Here is a 23,176-nt window from a genome sequence, read left to right on the forward strand (position 1 = left end):
GGGCCCAAATTTCCCAAATCTGAAGAAAATGAACATCCAAATTCTAAGTTAAGCAACATTTTACTAGACAGGATATCTGATGACTGATTATGCTTTTAATGGCCTTAGTTTTATTATCTAGGTGGGCTTATTGAGTTACTTTTATTCAGCGGAGGAGCAGACATTGTAAAGAATCAAATCTGCAGCTCTGTTCCAGTGTCTTATTTGGGGAAGCATGGCAATGAGAAACAAGACCCTGAAGGGGCAGGCTTGGGGGAGAGAATTATAGGGAGGGACACCTTCCCCTTAGCCCCAGTGAATTCCTGTGATAGTATATCAAGGGCAAATATCCACTCATAGATTGTAAAATGATGGCTATGATATAAACCATAATCTCTTCCTTTCAATGAATCTTCTTACCAAAGAACCAAGGATGAGTTGAAATCACTAACTCTGTTCTAAACGTTATGCAACTTGGTGATTTACGTGCTTTTTCAAAGTCACACGATAGAGAAGTAGTATCAGATACTCTCTAAAACCACAGTTCTTAACCTCCAATAGGATGACAAATCCTTTAAGAATATGATAAAAGTATGGACCCAAGTATCCTAGAAAAAGGAATCTATACATACAAATTAACATAAAATTTCAGAGGTTTCACAGACTGCATGAAGCCCATCCATAGATGCCTTATGTATCTGTGGGGATTCTGGGTTTAGAAGACTTTCTACTTTGATAGAAACTCTGGTGCTGTTTCCTCATGTCTGAAATAAAAGGGTAGAATGGTCTGTGAAGTTCGTCCAGCTGGGAGTGAAATGTAGTAGAGTACAAAATCTGATAACAAACCAACCAATTCTGAGTGCTTGTATAGGGGGTTGGTGGGTAACAGAAAAGCACAGGATAATTTTTGTATTTGTTATAGCCAAAGAAAGATTAGCCTAGAAAATGAAGAGGTCATAGCATTTTGCTATCCCGTAGCAATTTAAATCCAGAAAGCATGTATATAATCTCATAGCAAAATTCTGAAAGCCAACAAGCGAATAAAGCCAAATATACCAAATATCCCACCAAGAAATCATTAATATTAGAGTTGTGATTCAGAACCACTAATTAAACATTTATTAGGTACTTAAAAAAAAGCTTATAATTTTACAAATTAAATGATGCTTTAATGGATATATTATGCCTTAGAATTATCTAAATCATATGTGGATAACATTACATTAATAAAAATGAATACATTTTATGTATACATGAAAGACTGGAAATTTCCTTCAATAATTTTGCTCTTTACAAAATATATAAATAAAACAATTCAACTTCTAAAGTATTACCACATTCAAGAAGAAGATATTGCTATCACCATTCTAAATTACTGGAATGCATTAATCTCCTGTTCCTTCATCTTCTAATTGTAACGGCAAAGTAAAAACTGAATTGAAATTAAGTTGGATTGTGACAACAATGCCAGGGATAGGCACATAAAGTAATAATTTCCAAACACAGAATACTGGGCCCCCAGAAAAGTGACAGTAGAGGAGTCTACTGGGTCTTGCACTCGGGCACATCTTTTCCTGAGGAGGCATGCCATAGACCAGGCTGAGGATCCACATTCTCTGCTCCAGCAATTTGTTCTTCTGAGAAAAAACAAAAGGAAAAAAAAAAAAAAACCTAAATCATCTTATTTTATTAAAGAAAACCCATAAAATTTGAATACAAGTAGAAATGAAACCAATGTTAAGACAGTAGAGATATGAAGAATGAAAAATGACAATCTGGTCATTAATGAGCTCAAGTTTGGTCATTAAAAAGGTGCCTTTCACTTCACCAAAGGTGGAGAAGTTTCTTCCCCATTTTCTCATAAAATCAACTGTTAGAAAAGCCATTTTGTACATAAAACCAAGAAGTAATAAAGTGTCACTTGAAGTTCATCAGTTTGAGATTCAAAGTGAATCAAACATAGGTTGGGTCTTATTTTCCTTTGCGTTAATTTTGGAAAAATACATGCTGTGCTAAACAAATAGCATATATTTTGAAGAATAGTCATTCTCAGAAAACTCTGAGGCTTTTAAAAGTACTTCATTTATTTGTTTATAAACAATATTCATTTTCAAAGGATCATATTTAATAAAGTAAATCTCATATATCTGGTCTTTGCAATTACCTCAAGTTGTTGAGAAAATTCAAGTTATCTTTTATAATTCAAATTAAAAACTAACATTAAAATTCTTTTAGAACAGTATTCTACTACTTCAGGCTGGAACCATCTCCTTTAATTCTGAACTGGTCAGTTTTTATTCATATATTCTTCCAGACTACACTTTTGTTTATTTCACTTAAAAGTAGTACCCCCCCCGCCCAAAAAAAGTAGTACCAGAGTGATCCATATATTGATAAAAAGACTTAAACATTTCTATTTACAGTTGAATTAATTCATATCAAGCATGTGCCTCTGGCACGATCAGAAAAAAAAATCAAAAGGTGATTTAAAGTTTCTCCATTTTTCAAAAAAATCTTCTAAAATAGCATGTATGTGTATACAGCAAAAGTTCCATTTAAGTGCCAGCTAATGGAAGGTCCTTAAATGTTTGTTAAATATTATTCCATAAAGTGAATAAATGGTTCAGAAATGTTCTCAAAGTTGGTGCCTTCCTATACCCCCAGGAACACTTCCAGACTGCTGACTTGATCTAGCTAAAAATGATCGGACAGCTGCCTCTTTTAGCATATACTTTTGTTGCTTTAGCTTTCCTCCAACTGTGTAACAGCATTTCTGACAGGCAGATGCACTGGCACATGGACACATGATTAATGCTGAGCAGTGAGAAGGACAAGAAATGCAGTATTACAGAGCATCTCTGGCAATGTTCCACACCTCTGTGTCTGGCACCCAGGCAGAGATGGGGATGACCCTTGAGGCTGCCTCCCTCTATCCAGTCAGGTGCCTAGCGCTGATTTTTTCCCCAAATCTCACCTGACCATCCACTCTTCATCTCTACTGTACCCGCTCAAGTCCATGCTACCATCACCTCTTGCTTGGACAACTGTCATAAACTCTTGCTCCTATTATTTGTTGGTTACCATTTAGGTAAGATGGTATGTTCAAAATTTACAACTCCTTATGATCCCCAACCCTCCCCTCTCCTGCGCCTCATCATGTTCTTTAAAATATTTCAAAGGCTTCCTCTATATGCTTTCAAGATAAAGTAAAAATTCCTTTATATAATCTGTGGTCTGGCCACATCATCTTTCTTTCAACCCCTCCCCTGGTTATGGTCCCTTCTACCTTGGGCTTGTCACTGTTCCATCTGCCTGATTGTTAAGCTAACTCACGTTAACCTCTCAGATCTGTTTTCTTCTTCAAGGAAGACTTCCTTAATATTCCCAAAACAAAAACCTATTATAAGCCTCACAGCCTTTTGCACTCCGTAGTTTTACCTACTTTTATTATTATTATTATTATTTTTGACTACTTGATTACTGTGTGTATCTCCTACTAGACTCTAACCTCCAGTAGGGTAGGGGCCATGTCTGGTTTTGCTTATCAATGTAGCATCAGGGTCTTACTCTGACACATAGTTGGAGATCAAATTTTTTTGCTGACCGAATGAATAAGTTAATGAAACAAGTCTATGATTTGGCTGTGTAAAATGAATATAATTGGAAATACTGGCCCATTGCATTGATAAGAAAGGCTTCCTCAGTAAAAAATTTTATTTATAGGGTAGTGCTTTCATATTTTTGAGAATTGCTTATTTATCTTAGGGAAAAGTTGAGGGTTTATGAGGCATAATACAGACTTAGGGTAAAAAATGATGCACTTTAGGGCTGTGCTTTGGAGAAACTTTCTCACAACAGAAATGTCAAATGAAGTCTGCACTCTCTAGCTTGCTCAACTATATCTTGTCTAACTTTCCCTTTGGGGCCAAAATTAAAGATAAGTTCTGACAGTTATCCCTTGATTTCCAAAGAACCAGTATATTTACCTACCTGGGCAAAGGCCTAAACCCGAGTTATCAAAGTAGCGAACTGGATGAGGTGATGGTAAAGACTTTGATCGGCTGTCAAAAAACCAAGACTTTGGCGATTCCCTTGGCACAGGATCTTGTAAATTCCGTTCCTTGCATTGAGAAGGCGTATGCGGCCTCTTTTTGGGAGCTGTTATAGTCACTTTAGGAGACTGTGGAGAATTCTCACAAGTAACTTCTCTGTGAGCCTCTCTTTTAAGGATTCTCTCCTTCCATGTTTTGACTTCGTTGGAAAGATGATGGTTATTGCTTGAATGTAGCAGAAAAAGAGAGAGAGACTAAGTCTGTGCAATTTCTGAATTTATTAACATTTTTTTTAACTGTGGTAAAATATATATGATTAACTTTTTTTTAAAATTTTAGTTCCACTATAGTTAGCATATGGTGTTATATTAGTTCCAGGTGTACAATATAGTGATTCAACGGTTTCATACAACACCTGTGATGGTGCTCAACATAGCAAGGGCCCTTCCCCCCACTCCCCATCCTTCCCACCCACCCTCTTTCTGGTAACCATCAGTTTGTTCTCTACAGTTAGGAGCACTGGGCATTATATAAGATAATGAATCACTGACCTCTATATCTGAAACCAATAATATATTTCATTACATGTTAATTAACTGAATTTAAATTTTAAAAAACTCTGCTTCTTGGTCTCTTTTTCTCCCTTTGCTTGTTATAATTGATCTCATACTTCTAATTTTAATTTCCACCTAATGCCTCCTATATGGACTATTTCCACAGTTCAGAAAATGAAATGAGGCCTTGTAAATTGAAAAATTGTAATCATGAAGTCCTAAAAAGAAAGCTTAGAGTATGATACTAGGTTTCCAATGGATCAATATCATCCAGAGTGGTTTACTTATTGATACCTTGCAGCAATAATTTGATACATTAGTCTTCTGAATAGATGAACTTTTTTTCAAAGATTTTATTTATTTATGAGAGAGAGCGGGGGTGGGCAGAGACACAGGCAGAGGGAGAAGCAGGCTCCATGCAGAAGCCTGATGTGGGACTTGATCCCAGGACTCTAGGATCACACCCTCGGCCAAAGGCAGGCACTAAACCACTGAGCCACCCAGGGATCCCCTAATAGATGAATCTTTAATGTACTTCCGTTATTTTAAAAGAAATATATTACACCATACTTCTGAGTTATAGTCTTGCTTGTTGCAGGAAATGCCACCAGCATTTAACCAGTTCCTGCAGAGAGAAACCTAGAGGGAAGTCCCAGAGGCCCTGCTCTCCTTTATCTGGTCTTCCATGTCTGTGGACACAACTCCACACTTAATTCTCAAATCTATCTCCTTATATTTATGCCCACTGACCCCATTCTAGCCCATGCCAAAATTATCTTTTGCCTGCACTGCAGCAGATAGATTCCTAAACTGGGTTTCCTTGATTGCTTCAGCAGCCAGAGACACTATCTGATCTCATCAGGCCCTGGCTTAAAATCCTCCACTGGAGGTAATTTTCCCATTACATTTTGGATACCACCCAAACCTCTTCAGAGTGTCCTGTGTAACCTACACCAGTTACCTCTGGCATCTCTCCTTGCACCTGACTCTGTTTCGTTCTCTATGCCCTGGCCCACACTGTTTGTCTTTGAGCTCCACCAATTGGTTATTCCTTCTGACTGAAAGCCTTTATCTGGCCTCTTATCCTTTTCCCACAGCTACTCTTTTTTTTTTTTTTAAAGATTTTATTTATTTATTCATAACGGGGGGGGGGGGGGCAGAGACACAGGCAGAGGGAGAGGGAGAGAAGCAGGCTCCATGCAGGGAGCCCGACGTGGGACTAAATCCCCAATCTCCAGGATCATACCCCGGCCGAAGGCAGTGCCAAACCGCTGGGCCACCGGGGCTGCCCTACAGCTACTCTTACATCAGTTTCTTCATCATCACTCTTCCCCATACCCAGATAAGGTCCTATTTGTGGCTTTTTATTGTTACTGTTTAATAGCACTCATTGCAAAAAATTACTTGTTTGTATAGTTATTTGTTTAATGCCTACTTTTCCTCTATTGTATCATCACAGTAAAGTGGTTGGCACAAGATTCTAATCTTTGATAGAAGTCAAATAATTTGTCAGAACTGTTTAAAAAGTAAAAGCAAATAGGCTACAGTAATGGACTTAAGGAGTTCTCTTTTGACTTGGGTATGCAGACTTGTGGTATAGTTAAGCTGGCCCTCAAAGATCTTTATTTACTTCCTGTTTCTTGGCTTTGTTAAAAATAGATCAATTGATAGCCAACATCTGGAAGGGGGGGTACCAGTCTTATTCCTTTTAAAAGACATTTATTACATTTACTCTAAAAATGACTTTCCCCACGTGTGAAGGGTTGTCAACTCCAAGAAATACGTATGTGTATACACCAAGCTCCCCACATGTAATAGCCAGATACCTAATTTTGATATCATATAAGCAGATTTTACCTTTTGTGTGTGTGTGCGTGTGTCCATTTTCTAAAGGCTAGGGCTTTTATCTTGTGATCTGTTGTGTTGTTTTTTTAAATTCATGAGAGACACAGAAAGAGAGAGGCAGAGACACAGGCAGAGGGAGAAGCAGGCTCCTCGCAGGGAGTCTGACGTGGGACTCAATCCCAGGTCTCTAGGATCAGGCCCTGGGCTGTAGGCGGCGCTAAACTGCTGGGCCACCTGGGCTGCCCTAAGCAGATCTTACCTTAATAGTTCATTCTTTTGCTTTATTAGCTGTTCATTTTGCTGTTTTAACTTAGAGATTTCCTTTTCTAGCCGTATATATCCACTTTTTAAAATAAGAGCTTTTGTGCTTTGTACGATGCCACTGCCACCTCCACAAGTTAAGGGTTTATTTGGAGGCTGAGAGTCCGTATATTCTGATACAACTGTGAGGGAGACAAATTACACAAATAGGTGATAATTTTAATTATCTCCAGAGTTCAAAATAAAAGTAACATTACAAAAAGAGCAGGAAGTCACTGCAAAAACCAGAACATCTTAATCACCATCTCCCTAGAAGCCATCCTTGCTTTCTTCCTCCTACCTCACCTCCCATACCTTTTTGATCAACACTTCTAATTGTTTCTAGAGTCCTTCTGCTTCTCTTTACCCACCAATTCCACTAGCCCAACACTGCTCGCTGGAACCTTTCACTACCATGGCAGCAGTAGCAATCACCCTAGTTAGTGGTGTCCTTCACTGCTCTCTCCTCTACATCAGTGGAAACGCAGCAGGGCTTCCTGCAACACAGAATGTGTGTAGGGTCCACCACCAGTCATTCAGCACACTGTAAATTCTCAACATATACCTGTTACCTAAATAAAACTCAGAATGATACCAAAGCTATACTATTACGATATACTAAATTCAAGAGTCTATTAAAGTATACTTTTAAGTATATACTATTAAGTATTCTATACTATGTGTGTGAAAATAAGGTAAGGAATTGTTTTGTAAATCTTAGGTAAAACTGCATAAAAATGTGAGGTACTTATAAAGTAAAATAATCCACTGCATAACTGACAATTTACAAGAGGGTTATGTGTGTGGGGGGAAGATACTCAATATCCATTTCCTTTTGAATTATTCTGAATTCAGATACAATATGTACCCGAAAGTCACAAATCAAGAATAATCATCCTGACCCTTCAAAAGGCATACTCGTTGCTTGCTTGTTTTCGATCTTATCCCTTGAAGTTTTCCAGATAGGGGTGCACTTATCCTGCAATAGACTCTAGAGAAGTTCAGGCCAAACATGTACTAGACAACATCTTGAACACTATCTCATTATTTTTAAGTGAATGGATAAAAATACACAGAAGTATTATCTTATGTTTGCTTGACATTCAGAATTTGTAGTGTGCTTTCACACATAATTTTCAGTTTGATCCTTACAATAAGTATATACATAAGCTAGAAGGACAGGTATTGTCCCCATGATTTCATCTAGTCATGAAGTGAGGGGAATCTGCCCTTAGTTCAGTGCTTGTTTACTACACAAAGCTGTCCCAAACACTGTTCAGCATCCTCTCTTTTCAAATGAAACACAAGAGGCAGTAATATGGAAAAAGGTACAGGTTGAGGAATGCATATGTAGAAATTTGATCATTAGATTTGAAACTGTGTCATAGCCAAACTGTGGAAGGAGCCTCGGTGTCTATCGAAAGATGAATGGATAAAGAAGATGTGGTTTATGTATACAATGGAATATTACTCAGCCATTAAAAACGACAAATACCCACCATTTGCTTTGACGTGGATGGAACTGGAGGGTATTATGCTGAGTGAAGTAAGTCAATCGGAGAAGAACAAACATTATATGGTCTCATTCATTTGGGGAATATAAAAAATAGTGAAAGGGAATAAAGGGGAAAGGAGAAAAAATGAGTGGGAAATATTAGAAAGGGAGACAGAACATGAGAGACTCCTAACTCTGGGAAACGAACTAGGGGTGGTGGAAAGGGAGGTGGGCAGGGGGTGGGGGGTGACTGGGTGACGGGCACTGAAGTGGGCACTTGACAGGATGAGCACTGGGTGTTATTCTATATGTTGGCAAATTGAACACCAATAAAAAATAAATTTATAAAAATAAAAAAAGATTTGAAACTGTGTCTAAGATAAATCTGAAAGTTTTTCTCAAGTAAGCATCAACTCTATTTTCTATACTAAGAATATGTAGGATATTATTTCCTTATTTCTACTGTGTGCTGATTGTATTTTTACTGCGCATATGGTTAAAATCTATTAGAACATGTTTGTGTTTTTATTGGGAAGGGTACTTCTACCTTGATAGTTACAGGATTCTTTTATAGTACTGAAGATACTCTACTCATGTAAAGATCTAATAACACAAAGGTAAAATTAATATTTTTTAAGAATCTATAATGGATAAGCAGTTGAGATTACAGGAAGCTAAGGAGATGTCTGTCACACAATAAATTTGATCCCAATAAATTCATTTCAAGATAGTTTTTTCTAAATTAGTGATTAACAGGTTTATTCTTGACTGTCACATATACAATGTCTTCAAAATGTCTAAGTGTATTGAGAAATAAGATGGAAAGGACCTCGAAACATCAGCATTTTCTACTTACTTGAGGTATCCTGGGCTTGTTGATTTCTTCTGAGATTTTCTCTCAGTACCCTTATAACTTCTTTTTGATGTTCTACAGTGGCCTTTGTAGAAGTAATTCTAATAAGAACAACAATGGAAATATGTAAAAGCCTAGCAACCGATTTTTAATGGAAGGATAAACAGAAATGCTGTCGAGAATTTTCTAATAAGATTTATCTCATTGACATAAAACCCATAAGTGGCAGTAGATAACTCCCTGGTATCAAATTTTATAGCTATAACACCATCAGATTGGAAGTATTCTATTTTGTTGCAAGAGTAATTTTTAAAATTCTTCTTAAATTTCTGGAAGGCCAATAGCTATTAATTGGATACAATTACCAGACCATAAAGTGAGAACTTCTACACCTATTTCTACATTGTCAGGGAAGCAAACACTGGCTGCAGCTTTAGTCTAATGTGATACAATCAGAGGTCAAATTCTACTCACTATTCCCTAGTACAAAGTGACATTTTATGTATTGTAGGCTTAAGTATTAATCAGCAGTTATGAATCAAGAGACTTTCTGCCTTTAGAGACTCTGGCAGTATCAACCGATTCTATTCTATATGTGAAACTGATCTTTTAAAAAAAGATCAATTGATTGATTTATGAGAGAGAGACACACACACACAAAGAGTGCAGGAGGGGAAGACATAGAGGGAGACAGAAACTCAAGCAGATTCCACAGGGAGCCAGACATGAAGCTGAATCTCAAGATCCTGAGATCACAATGTGAGCCAAAACCAAGAGTTGGATGCTTAACTGACTGTATCACCCAGGCTCCTCTAAAATTGCCTTTTTATAATGAAAAACTTGATGGGTATTAGTTTCACTAAAACCAATAGTCTTCTTTTTTTTTTTTTTTTTTTTTTTTATTTTATTTTATTTTATTTTTTTATTGGTGTTCAATTTACTAACATACAGAATAACACCCAGTGCCCGTCACCCATTCACTCCCACCCCCCGCCCTCCTCCCCTTCTACCACCCCTAGTTCGTTTCCCAGAGTTAGCAGTCTTTATGTTCTGTCTCCCTTTCTGATATTTCCCACACATTTCTTCTCCCTTCCCTTATTTTCCCTTTCACTATTATTTATATTCCCCAAATGAATGAGAACATATAATGTTTGTCCTTCTCCGACTGACTTACTTCACTCAGCATAATACCCTCCAGTTCCATCCACGTTGAAGCAAATGGTGGGTATTTGTCATTTCTAATAGCTGAGTAATATTCCATTGTATACATAAACCACATCTTCTTTATCCATTCATCTTTCGTTGGACACCGAGGCTCCTTCCACAGTTTGGCTATCGTGGCCATTGCTGCTAGAAACATCGGGGTGCAGGTGTCCCGGCGTTTCATTGCATTTGTATCTTTGGGGTAAATCCCCAACAGTGCAATTGCTGGGTCGTAGGGCAGGTATATTTTTAACTGTTTGAGGAACCTCCACACAGTTTTCCACAGTGGCTGCACCAGTTCACATTCCCACCAACAGTGTAAGAGGGTTCCCTTTTCTCCACATCCTCTCCAACATTTGTTGTTTCCTGCCTTGTTAATTTTTCCCATTCTCACTGGTGTGAGGTGGTATCTCATTGTGGTTTTGATTTGTATTTCCCTGATGGCAAGTGATGCAGAGCATTTTCTCATGTGCATGTTGGCCATGTCTATGTCTTCTTCTGTGAGATTTCTGTTCATGTCTTTTGCCCATTTCATGATTGGATTGTTTGTTTCTTTGGTGTTGAGTTTAATAAGTTCTTTATAGATCTTGGAAACTAGCCCTTTATCTGATATGTCATTTGCAAATATCTTCTCCCATTCTGTAGGTTGTCTTTGAGTTTTGTTGACTGTATCCTTTGCTGTGCAAAAGCTTCTTATCTTGATGAAGTCCCAATAGTTCATTTTTGCTTTTGTTTCTTTTGCCTTCGTGGATGTATCTTGCAAGAAGTTACTATGGCCGAGTTCAAAAAGGGTGTTGCCTGTGTTCTTCTCTAGGATTTTGATGGAATCTTGTCTCACATTTAGATCTTTCATCCATTTTGAGTTTATCTTTGTGTATGGTGAAAGAGAGTGGTCTAGTTTCATTCTTCTGCATGTGGATGTCCAATTTTCCCAGCACCATTTATTGAAGAGACTGTCTTTCTTCCAATGGATAGTCTTTCCTCCTTTATCGAATATTAGTTGCCCATAAAGTTCAGGGTCCACTTCTGGATTCTCTATTCTGTTCCACTGATCTATGTGTCTGTTTTTGTGCCAGTACCACACTGTCTTGATGACCACAGCTTTGTAGTACAACCTGAAATCTGGCATTGTGATGCCCCCAGATATGGTTTTCTTTTTTAAAATTCCCCTGGCTATTCGGGGTCTTTTCTGATTCCACACAAATCTTAAAATAATTTGTTCTAACTCTCCGAAGAAAGTCCATGGTATTTTGATAGGGATTGCATTAAACGTGTATATTGCCCTGGGTAACATTGACATTTTCACAATATTAATTCTGCCAATCCATGAGCATGGAATATTTTTCCATCTCTTTGTGTCTTCCTCAATTTCTTTCAGAAGTGTTCTATAGTTTTGAGGGTATAGATCCTTTACATCTTTGGTGAGGTTTATTCCTAGGTATCTTATGCTTTTGGGTGCAATTGTAAATGGGATTGACTCCTTAATTTCTCTTTCTTCAGTCTCATTGTTAGTGTATAGAAATGCCACTGACTTCTGGGCATTGATTTTGTATCCTGCCACGCTACCGAATTGCTGTATGAGTTCTAGCAATCTTGGGGTGGAGACTTTTGGGTTTTCTATGTAGAGTATCATGTCATCGGCGAAGAGGGAGAGTTTGACTTCTTCTTTGCCAATTTGAATGCCTTTAATGTCTTTTTGTTGTCTGATTGCTGAGGCTAGGACTTCCAGTACTATGTTGAATAGCAGTGGTGAGAGTGGACATCCCTGTCTTGTTCCTGATCTTAGGGGAAAGGCTCCCAGTGCTTCCCCATTGAGAATGATATTTGCTGTGGGCTTTTCATAGATGGCTTTTAAGATGTCGAGGAATGTTCCCTCTATCCCTACACTCTGAAGAGTTTTGATCAGGAATGGATGCTGTATTTTGTCAAATGCTTTCTCTGCATCCAATGAGAGGATCATATGGTTCTTGGTTTTTCTCTTGCTGATATGATGAATCACATTGATTGTTTTACGGGTGTTGAACCAGCCTTGTGTCCCAGGGATAAATCCTACTTGGTCATGGTGAATAATTTTCTTAATGTACTGTTGGATCCTATTGGCCAGTATCTTGTTGAGAATTTTTGCATCCATGTTCATCAGGGATATTGGTCTGTAATTCTCCTTTTTGGCGGGGTCTTTGTCTGGCTTTGGAATTAAGGTGATGCTGGCTTCATAGAACGAATTTGGAAGTACTCCATCTCTTTCTATCTTTCCAAACAGCTTTAGGAGAATAGGTATGATTTCTTCTTTAAACGTTTGATAAAATTCTCCTGGGAAGCCATCTGGCCCTGGACTCTTGTGTCTTGGGAGGTTTTTGATGACTGCTTCAATTTCCTCCCTGGTTATTGGCCTGTTCAGGTTTTCTATTTCTTCCTGTTCCAGTTTTGGTAGTTTGTGGCTTTCCAGGAATGCGTCCATTTCTTCTAGATTGCCTAATTTATTGGCGTATAGCTGTTCATAATAGGTTTTTAAAATCGTTTGTATTTCCTTGGTGTTGGTAGTGATCTCTCCTTTCTCATTCATGATTTTATTAATTTGAGTCTTCTCTCTCTTCTTTTTAATAAGGCTGGCTAATGGTTTATCTATCTTATTAATTCTTTCAAAGAACCAACTCCTGGTTCTGTTGATCTGTTCCACAGTTTTTCTGGTCTCGATTTCGTTGAGTTCTGCTCGAATCTTTATTAGCTCCCTTCTTCTCTTGGGTGTAGGATCTATTTGCTGTTTTTTCTCTAGCTCCTTTATGTGTAAGGTTAGCTTTTGTATTTGAGTTCTTTCCAGTTTTTGAATGGATGCTTGTATTGCGATGTATTTCCCCCTTAGGACTGCTTTTGCTGCATCCCAAATATTTTGAACGGTTGTATCTTCATTCTCATTAGTTTCCATGAATCTTTTTAATTCTTCCTTAATTTCCTGGTTGACCCTTTTATCTTTTAGCAGGATGGTCCTTAACCTCCATGTGTTTGAGGTCCTTCCAAACTTCTTGTTGTGATTTAGTTCTAATTTCAAGGCATTATGGTCCGAGAATATGCAGGGGACAATCCCAATCTTTTGGTATCGGTTCAGACCCGATTTGTGACCCAATATGTGGTCTATTCTGGAGAAAGTTCCATGTGCGCTTGAGAAGAATGTGTATTCAGTTGAGTTTGGATGTAAAGTTCTGTAGATATCTGTGAAATCCATCTGGTCCAGTGTATCATTTAAAGCTCTCGTTTCTTTGGAGATGTTTTGCTTAGAAGACCTATCGAGTATAGAAAGAGCTAGATTGAAGTCACCAAGTATAAGTGTATTATTATCTAAGTATTTCTTCACTTTGGTTAATAATTGATTTATATATTTGGCAGCTCCCACATTCGGAGCATATATATTGAGGATTGTTAAGTCCTCTTGTTGAATAGATCCTTTAAGTATGATATAGTGTCCCTCTTCATCTCTCACTACAGTCTTTGGGGTAAATTTTAGTTTATCTGATATAAGGATGGCTACCCCTGCTTTCTTTTGAGGACCATTCGAATGGTAAATGGTTCTCCAACCTTTTATTTTCAGGCTGTAGGTGTCCTTCTGTCTAAAATGAGTCTCTTGTAGACAGCAAATAGATGGGTCCTGCTTTTTTATCCAGTCTGAAACCCTGCGCCTTTTGATGGGGTCATTAAGCCCGTTCACATTCAGAGTTACTATTGAGAGATATGAGTTTAGTGTCATCATGATATCTATTCAGTCTTTGTTTTTGTGGACTGTTCCACTGAACTTCTTCTTAAAGGGGAATTTTAAGAGGCCCCCTTAAAATTTCTTGCAGAGCTGGTTTGGAGGTCACATATTCTTTTAGTTGCTGCCTGTCTTGGAAGCTCTTTATCTCTCCTTCCATTTTGAATGAGAGCCTTGCTGGATAAAGTATTCTTGGTTGCATGTTCTTTTCATTTAGGACCCTGAATATATCCTGCCAGCCCTTTCTGGCCTGCCAGGTCTCTGTGGAGAGGTCTGCTGTTACCCTAATACTCCTCCCCATAAAAGTCAGGGATTTCTTGTCTCTTGCTGCTTTAAGGATCTTCTCCTTATCTTTGGAATTTGCAAGCTTCACAATTAAATGTCGAGGTGTTGAACGGTTTTTATTGATTTTAGGGGGGGATCTCTCTATTTCCTGGATCTGAATGCCTGTTTCCCTTCCCAGATTAGGAAAGTTTTCAGCTAGAATTTGTTCAAATACATATTCTGGCCCTCTGTCCCTTTCGGCGCCCTCGGGAACCCCAATTAAACGTAGGTTTTTCTTCCTCAGGCTGTCGTTTATTTCCCTTAATCTATCTTCATGGTCTTTTAATTGTTTGTCTCTTTTTTCCTCAGTTTCCCTCTTTGCTGTCAACTTGTCTTCTAGGTCACTCACTCGTTCTTCCACCTCGTTAACCCTCGTCGTTAGGACTTCTAGTTTGGATTGCATCTCATTCAATTGGTTTTTAATTTCTGCCTGATTAGCTCTAAATTCTGCAGTCATGAAGTCTCTTGAGTCCTTTATACTTTTTTCTAGAGCCACCAGTAGCTGTATAATAGTGCTTCTGAATTGGCTTTCTGACATTGAATTGTAATCCAGATTTTGTAACTCTGTGGGAGAGAGGACTGTTTCTGATTCTTTCTTTTGAGGTGAGGTTTTCCTTCTAGTCATTTTGCTCAGTGCAGAGTGGCCAAAAGCGAGTTGTATTGGGAAAAAGAGAAAAAGAGAGGAGAGAAAGAAGGAAAGAAAAGAGAAAGAGAAAAAAAAAGGGAAGAAAAAGAAAAAAAAACGAAAAAAAAAAAAAAAAAGAAGAAAAAGAGAAAGAAAAAGAAAGGAGAAAAAAAGGGGGTGGGGGAAGGAAACAAATCAAAAAGCAAAACAAAACAAAAACAAAAACAAAAACAAACAAACAAAAAAAGAACCACGGGGGAGTATCTTCTGATTCTGTGTTCTTTAAGTCCCTTGGCTTCTCCTGGAGGTTGTCCGTCTAGCTGGTGTTCTGGGGGAGGGGCCTGTTGTGCTGATTCTCAGGTGTTAGCAGTTGGGGGAGCTGCTGTGCCCCTGCCTGGTGCAGGGCTCAGTCGGGGGTGTTTACCCCGTGAGGCCGCAGGAGGAACAGCCCCAGTGGCGGGGCAGCTCTGGAAACCTGGATTCAGCTCCGGCAGGAACTCCGTCTGCAGGGCCTGGAGGCTCCGGGGCGGGGCCGCTGATGTGCTCAGCTGGGGCAGGAGCGTCCTCGCTGTCCTGGGCCCTCCCGGCCTCTGCCTGTCCCGGGGGAGGCGGGATCCTGGGCTGTGTCCCGGCGCCCTGTGCTCCGAAGCCTGCGCTGGTGGATTCGCGCTCCCGGGCCGCGCAACCCCCTCCGCGGAGCTGCCGCCCGAGCCCCTCCGAGCTGCTCCTGGAACCGCGCAGCCCCCTCCGCACGGAGCCTCTTCCTCTGCCCGAGCCCCTCCGAGCTGCTCCCGGGGCCCCGCAGCCCCCTCCGCGGAGCCGCCGCCCGAGCCCCTCCGAGCTGCTCCGGTCCCGCCGTGCGCGCTGCAGCCCTTAGGGAGCTCGGCGCACTCTCCTGGGCGCGCAGTTGCTGTTACTGTCCCCGGGAGCCCGAGGGCCTCCTCGCCCTCCTGGTCCTGCTCCAACTCCCCACGAGCCCCTTTCCGCCCGGGAAGGTCGGTGCAGCTCCTGCTCCTCCGGGACGGGGCTCTCCTGTCCTGGGGACACTCGCCCCGGCCTCAGCCCGGCTCCTCGCGGGCCCCTCCCCCTTGGAGGCCTTTGTTCCTTTATTTCTTTTTCCCCGTCTTCCTACCTTGATAGAAGCGCGAATTCTTCTCACTGTAGCGTTCAGCTGTTCTCTCTTTAAATCTCAGGCCGAATTCATAGATTTTCAGGATAATTTGAAGGTTTTCTAGGTAGTTTGGTGGAGACAGGTGATTTGGAGACCCTACTCCTCCGCCATCTTGCCCCTCCCCCCCACCAATAGTCTTCTTAATGGAATGTGGGAAGCTTGAGTGCTTTCCGGGCAAATTTGGTATCACGGTTAAATATTTATAGGAAGAACAAAAAGCATCAGGAGTCAGAAGGAATCTTAAGAAATCCTCTACTACAAACCTATCCTAACTGATTATGAATATAAAGACCAGAGAGATTAAACTGCCTGTATGTAAAGTGATATAATAATAAGTGGCAATATTATATTTCTAATTCATTGTCCCTGACTCTGTTTAATGTTCTTTCATCAGATTAGATCATAAAGAACTTTAGGCATGCCATGATGTATAGTAGTATATATAAATAAATAAAAAGAGGTTATGCTTTTGGGTACTAGGTACCATAATTTAAAAGGAAATACGATTTTACATAAAAACACAACAGGAAGAACAAATTAAATTATGAGAGCCAACAGAAATCTTAGTTGAACTGCCAAGCACACACAGATGTGTGTGTGTGTGTATATATATATATGTTATTATTATTCATCTTCAAGCATAAAAAAGGCCAGTTTTAAGCTGTTTATAGAAGACAGCAAGAATCATCAAAAAAAAAAAAAATCATCATCAAAAAACATGGTGTGTTAGTAATTGACCAGAACTATGCTTATTTTTAAAAACTTTGCATATGTAGTAAGAATTTAACAAGTTTAAAATCTGTGGATGTTTGTATTTAGTTTAAGAAGTTATTTTAAAACGTTAACCAAAGCAAAAAATTTTATATAATTTAGAAGGGAAACTTAAGCTATTAAAGTCGTGTTCAGTTAGACATACTCTTTTTCAAACTCTTTGGCATTCTTCTTCTTTTCTAGATCCATTTTCACCAGTTTCATCTTGAGATCTTCAATTTCTTCTTTATAGGGCTTAGCTCCTAAAGCAACTTTATCCTAAATTTTTAGGGAAAAGAAAAATAATTCCAGAACACTTTTAAAGAGCTGTTAACTACCTTATTTGGTAGGAACATTTTAAAACAGCAAATTCCAAACATATGAAAAGCAAAAAGGCACAAAATTTAACCCTAAAATGAATAACAAGTAGATATCTGATGTGAGGTATACATGAAACTATTGGAAGGTATAATTAAGAACATAAGACTTTCAGGTTTTTTTGTTTTTTTTTTAAAGATTTTATTTATTTATTCATAGAGAGAGAGAGAGAGGCAGAGTCACAGGCGGAGGGAGAAGCAGGCTCCACGTAGGGAGCCCAACGTGGGACCTGATCCCAAGTCTCCAGGATCACACCCTGGGCTGCAGGAGGCACTAAACCGCTGCGCCACCGGGGCTGCCCTGACTTTCAGTTCTTAAAAGACTTTTTTTTCAATTAAAAATGAGAAACAAGGGGATCCCTGGGTGGCACAGCGGTTTGGCGCCTGCCCTTGGCCCAGGGCGCGATCCTGGAGACCCGGGATCGAGTCCCACATCGGGCTCCCGGTGGATGGAGCCTGCTTCTCCCTCTGCCTGTGTCTCTGCCCCTCTCTCTCTCTCTGTGACTATCATAAAAAAAAAAGAGAGAGAGAAAGAGAGAGAGAGAGAGAAACAAAATGAAACAGAAAAGTTGAAAATAAGGAGTAGACAAAGTAAATCAGGAAAATGAAACAACAACAAAAAGTCAGAATAGCAATATAAATACCAAACTGGAACTGAATTCAAGGTATAGAGTATTATAAAGTGTTGTTGTGATATTTGGACTAAAAGATGGTTAAATCCAGTGCTGTAAATGTATCTACTTTCTCCTAGATAATCAAAAATCCTATGCAAATACATATTTACATGTATTTATTAGTTTTTAAAAAAACTTTTGAGTTTTATTTCTTTTAAAGATTTTATCTATTTGAGAGCAGAGCACAAGTGGAAAGGAGGAGGGACAGAGGGAGGGAGGAGCTGACTCCCCACTGAGCAGATATCCGGGCTCCCATCCCAGGACTCCGAGATCATGACCTGAGCAGAAAGCAGACACTTAACTGACTAAGCCATCTAGGTGCCCCCATACTTACATATATTTAGGCTCTTTTTTTATAAATAGATTTTTATTTTTTAGAGCAACTTTAGGTTTATAGAAAAACTGAGCAGAGTACAGAGTTCCATATGCTCCATCTCCCTCCCCCCCCCACCTATTTCCCTTATTATTAACATCACATATTAGTATGATTTGTTACAAATGATGAGGCAATATACATTTCAGGCTGCCTTAGAGTTTACTGTTCCTATTGTACATTATATGAATTTTGACAAATATCTAATGACATGTGTTCATCATTACTATATCCTACAGAATAGTTTTGCAGTCTTAAAAGTCTCCTGCTCCACCTACTCATCCTTCCCTCTCTTACCCCTTTTGGATCATTGGCGAGCCTTGATCTTTTTATTGTCATAGTTTTGCCTTTTTCAGAATGTCATACAGTTGGAATCACAGATTACGAAGTCTTTTCAGATTGGCTTCTTTTAATTAAGTGTGCATTTAAGGTTTATCCATATCTTTTTATGGCTCGATAGCTCATTTCTTATCATTACTGAATAAATCACTCATTTCTTTTTATTGCTGTACCACAGCCATACGATGGAGAATTAGAATTACAAAAAATAAAACCCATCTAAATAGGGACCCAGAGAGTTCTCTTTATTCCTCCAGGTAAATAGGGTTTCTATGGGGGTTGGGTTTATTCCCAACCGCTGTACATTTACATGCACACCATGGCTAGCAGACTAAAGAGGTGCAAAACTTCCATAAATGGTAAATGCTCAGCTTAAGGAGGTCGATGACTGGGTAAGAGAAGCCCATTCTTGGAGGAGCCCACTGTCTGCTCAGTCACAGCACCACTTCAACCCCACCTTCTCAATCAGGTGCTGATATCAGGGACTCTCTGAGCATATGACTGGCTGGAGTATTGTAATTTTGTAAGAAACTGCCAAACTCCCTTTCAAACTGGCTGTCCCATTTGCAGTCCTACTGGCAATGAATGAGAGTTCCTACTGCTCCACCTCCTCACCAGCATTTAGTGTGGTTTTGGATTTTAGCCATTATGGCATGTTGAAGTATCGCAGGTTATGTAGTGGTATTTTGTAATTCTCATAACATATGATGCTGAGATTCTTTTCATATACTTGTCACATGTATATCATCTTAGGTGGGGTGTCTGGTCAGATCTGTTGCCTAGTTTTTAATCGGCTTGTTTTTGTGATCACTGTTAAGAGTTCTTTGTGGGACTCTGCCCTAGGACCCCAGGATCATGACCTGAGACAAAGGCAGATGCTCAACCACGGAGCCACTCCAGCGTCCCAGGTATTTTTAACTTAAATGGAGTTTAACTTACCAAGTTTTTTTTTTCTTTTACGGATAGTGTTTTTGGTGTTGTATCTAAAAAGTCATGACCAAACCCATGGTCACCTAGATTTTCTATCTCATCTTCTGGGGATTTTCCAGTTTTGTGTTTTACACTTAGATTTTTGATCAACCGAGTTAATTTTTGTGGAATATAGAAAGTCTGTGTCAAGATTTTTTTGTTTGTGGAAGACCAGTTCCAGCATCATTAGTTAAGACAGACTATCCTTCTCTACTGAATTGCCTTTGCTCTTCTGTTAAGGATCAGTTGGCTGCATTTGTGTGGACCTATTTATAAACTCTCTATTCTCTTCCATTGAACTATCTGTCTACATATTATTTTCAAAGTTCAAAGAAGGGGATCCCTAGGTGGCTCAGCGGTTTAGCGCCTGTGTTTGGCGCAGGGCGCGATCCTGGAGTCCTGGGATCGAGTCCCACTTCGGGCTCCCGGCATGGAGCCTGCTTCTCCCTCTGCCTGTGTGTCTCTGCCTCTCTCTCTCTCTCTCTATCATAAATAAATTAAAAAAAAAATTCAAAGAACTCTCAAAATAAATAAAAGGTATCCATTTATGACACCAAAAAGGAAATTTCAAAATATTCTAGAAATGCAGAAATTACTGTTTTTTGTTTTTGTTTTTTGCCACAGTATAATAAAATAAATCAGTCATATTTAAAATTGTTTAAAACATTCTTAGGTAAAATAAATCAAAATAGAAAATACTGAATTAGAAATGAAAGACAAGAGAATTCCGTATTTCAAACACATGGCCAAAATTACACTCAAGAAACATTGATGATCTTAAACAGTTTTACTGTCTGAAAAGACAGAAAACGAATTTCTTGGTTAACATCACCTATTTTATCATCTGCAGCTTGGATGGATTCAGTTGTTAAACTTTTGTGGCTCTACTGGAAAAAGAATTTCTTTGAAATTCTGATTTGAATGACATGAAATTTATGAATTAATTTGGGAAAAACTTAGGGTCATATAGTTTTTAGATTCCAACCTAGGAAATGATGTGTTTTTTATAAAACCACATGTTCTATTTCTTTTTAATTTTTTTTTTCTTTTCACATCCTTTGCCCTCACTTTTTTTGTTAAGGTTAGTCATTCAAACATCTTTAGATTTTGTGTCCATTATAAATAATGGCAAAATCTTTTTCTCATCATGCAGGATGTCCATAAAGTTCTAGTGCAATTTATTTATTTTTGAAGATTTTATCTATTTATTTGAGAGTGAGAGAGCAAGCATGAGTGGGGAGGCAGAGGCAGAAGGAGTGGAAGAAATAGACTCCCTGCTGAGCAGGGAAACTGACTCAGGCTGATCCCAGAACCCCCGGTGAGAGATCATAACCTGAGCAGAAGGCAGATGCCTTTCCAGCACAGTTTAAAGTTTTGATCAATTCACTGCTACTTGATATAAACAATTTGTAATGATATAACAGAGGAAATGTATCAATATTTAAACAAAATTGTTAATGATTCATTTGTTCAAATTATTTTCTTCTCTATTCAATTAACAAACCCTACATTATTTATTATATTGGGACAGTTATAGCCAAGATGTTTTCAAATAATGGTGAATAGGTTAAACAAAAGTTTTTTCTTATGTCAAGTCTTGAGTTAAATACATTGTTGTATTTTTAAAAAATGTTTTATTTATTCATGAGAGACAGAGAGACAGAGACACAGGCAGAGGGAGAAGCAGGCCCCATGCAAGGAGCCCGACGTGGGACTCGATCCGGGGTCTCCAGGACTCGATCCAGGGTCTCCAGGATCAGGCCCTGGGCTGAAGACCGCGCCAAACTGCTGAACCACCTTGGCTGCCCACATTGTTGCATTTTATAGAATGTTTATAGTAATACCGAAAAGCAAATGAAAGAAAACTCAAACTGTATAAAGATTTTATGAATACCCTATATTTTGCTTTCTTTCCCCATAGGTGTTATATAATGCCAAAACCCAGAAATAGTTATTCCTGGTATACAGCAAAAATATATCTGTCTCCATAGATGCCTGTATCAATCCAGACAGAATGTGAAGAAATCTGTTGCTTACTTCCTTTCTTGAAATACTTTTACTTACATGAAGAAACTGTAACCACTGTTTTGCACTCTATGCTGTACTGCCCCTGCCCAACTTACTGGCTACTCCACCTTGGTATCCTTTGGTTACTCCTTATCTCTTCCGCATTATGCTCATGCCTTCATCCAATCTCATGACTTATATACTGACAATTCCCCAAACTTACACCACAAGTCTAGAGCTCTCTTAGACTTAAGTATACAACTGCTTTAGTCATATCTCAAGTTGGATGTCCCTAGTACCCATTTCAAAATCAATATGTCCAAAACTTAGTTCTGATTCAGCTCTCATGGTTTCAAACTTGCTCTTCTGACAATCTTTCCCATCTCCATAAATGGCAAGTCCATCCTTCCTGATGTTCAGGCCAAAAACTCTGGAATCATCTCTGACTCCAAGAAATATGGGAGGAAGGGATGTGTCCCATTTCTGGGCCAGAGCCTTTAAGAGTAGAGGTTTTAAGATGATTTTTAACTTTTCTATCTGTCCCTTTCCTATGAACCAGGGCATGGACAGTTAACAACTTGGCTTTAACCATGCAGATGAAAACAGCACCTGAGGGGGTGGCAGAAAAACAGGAGGGAAGTGAGCCTGTGGAGCCATCTGCCAACCTGGAATTCACACTTTTATAGGAGATAGAGAAATAAAGCTCCCTCTTGTTTGAGTTGTTGCAGTTTGGTTCCCTTTGTTGTAGCAGTTGGTATGTCAGATTAACAAACACACCCTCCTGGATTCTATTTTCAAAGGGCATCTTTTAAGAAATTTAATCGGACCATCATAACCTTTTGCCAAAATCATCTGATGACTTCCCATCTTACTCAAAATAAAAACCAAAGTTCTTACAACAGCCTGTGAGACCCTTTATGACTGGACTCTCTGCTACTTCTCACCTTATTTCCCACTTCTGTCCCCTTGCTCACTCTGCTCAGGAGACATGGGCTTTGTTTCTTAAACATACCTGCACTATTTGCGATTTCCTTTGCTAAGAAGGCTCTTCTGCTACCACATAGCTCACGCATCCCTTCAAGAAACCTCAGTGGTGTGGCTTTCGTCAGCTCCCCTTTATAAGATCATGTCTGCTTCCCTCATGCCCTCACATCCACCCAGTACCCATATACCCCTCGTCTCGCTTAATATTTTCCTACTGCATTTTCACCATCTGACACAAATATGTACTTGCTTATTTTCTGTCTTCCTAAACCAGAATGTAAGCTCCTTGAAGGAAGGAGGGACTTTTATTTCTTTCCATTGCTGTACACATGACATCTAGAGCAATGACCAACATATGCCAGATATTCAACAGATATGTATCTTGACTGAATAAAAATGTGATTTGACATATTAAATGATTTCTCTCAAAAATTCTAGAGCTTTCCAATTGATTTTCATGGCTTTTAGCTTTACATTTAACAAGATTTTTTTTTTTTTTTACAAGATTGTTTTTTATTGCCTCTCTGTTTCATGTCTTATTGAATGAATCAGAACTTTCA

The 23,176-nt window shown here is 39.0% G+C and overlaps 1 protein-coding gene across 4 annotated transcripts in view; it reads right to left on the reverse strand.

Annotated features, from left to right (window-relative positions):
• Window positions 1-1,075: 1,075 nt before the first annotated feature.
• Window positions 1,076-23,176, reverse strand: part of CENPE (centromere protein E) — an 89,325-nt gene continuing 67,224 nt past the window's right edge. For all 4 annotated transcript variants that reach the window (XM_077882175.1, XM_077882174.1, XM_077882177.1 and 1 more), the window contains 5 exons: window positions 17,060-17,172; window positions 9,082-9,179; window positions 6,690-6,873; window positions 3,970-4,256; window positions 1,076-1,616 (listed from right to left, as the gene is read on the reverse strand). In XM_077882175.1, coding sequence (XP_077738301.1) covers window positions 1,522-1,616; window positions 3,970-4,256; window positions 6,690-6,873; window positions 9,082-9,179; window positions 17,060-17,172 — 777 coding nt within the window. In that variant the 3' untranslated portion in view covers window positions 1,076-1,521. The remainder of the gene's footprint in view (window positions 1,617-3,969; window positions 4,257-6,689; window positions 6,874-9,081; window positions 9,180-17,059; window positions 17,173-23,176) is intronic.

This window comes from Canis aureus, chromosome 33 (genome assembly GCF_053574225.1).
Source record: "Canis aureus isolate CA01 chromosome 33, VMU_Caureus_v.1.0, whole genome shotgun sequence".
Taxonomy (NCBI): domain Eukaryota; kingdom Metazoa; phylum Chordata; class Mammalia; order Carnivora; family Canidae; genus Canis; species Canis aureus.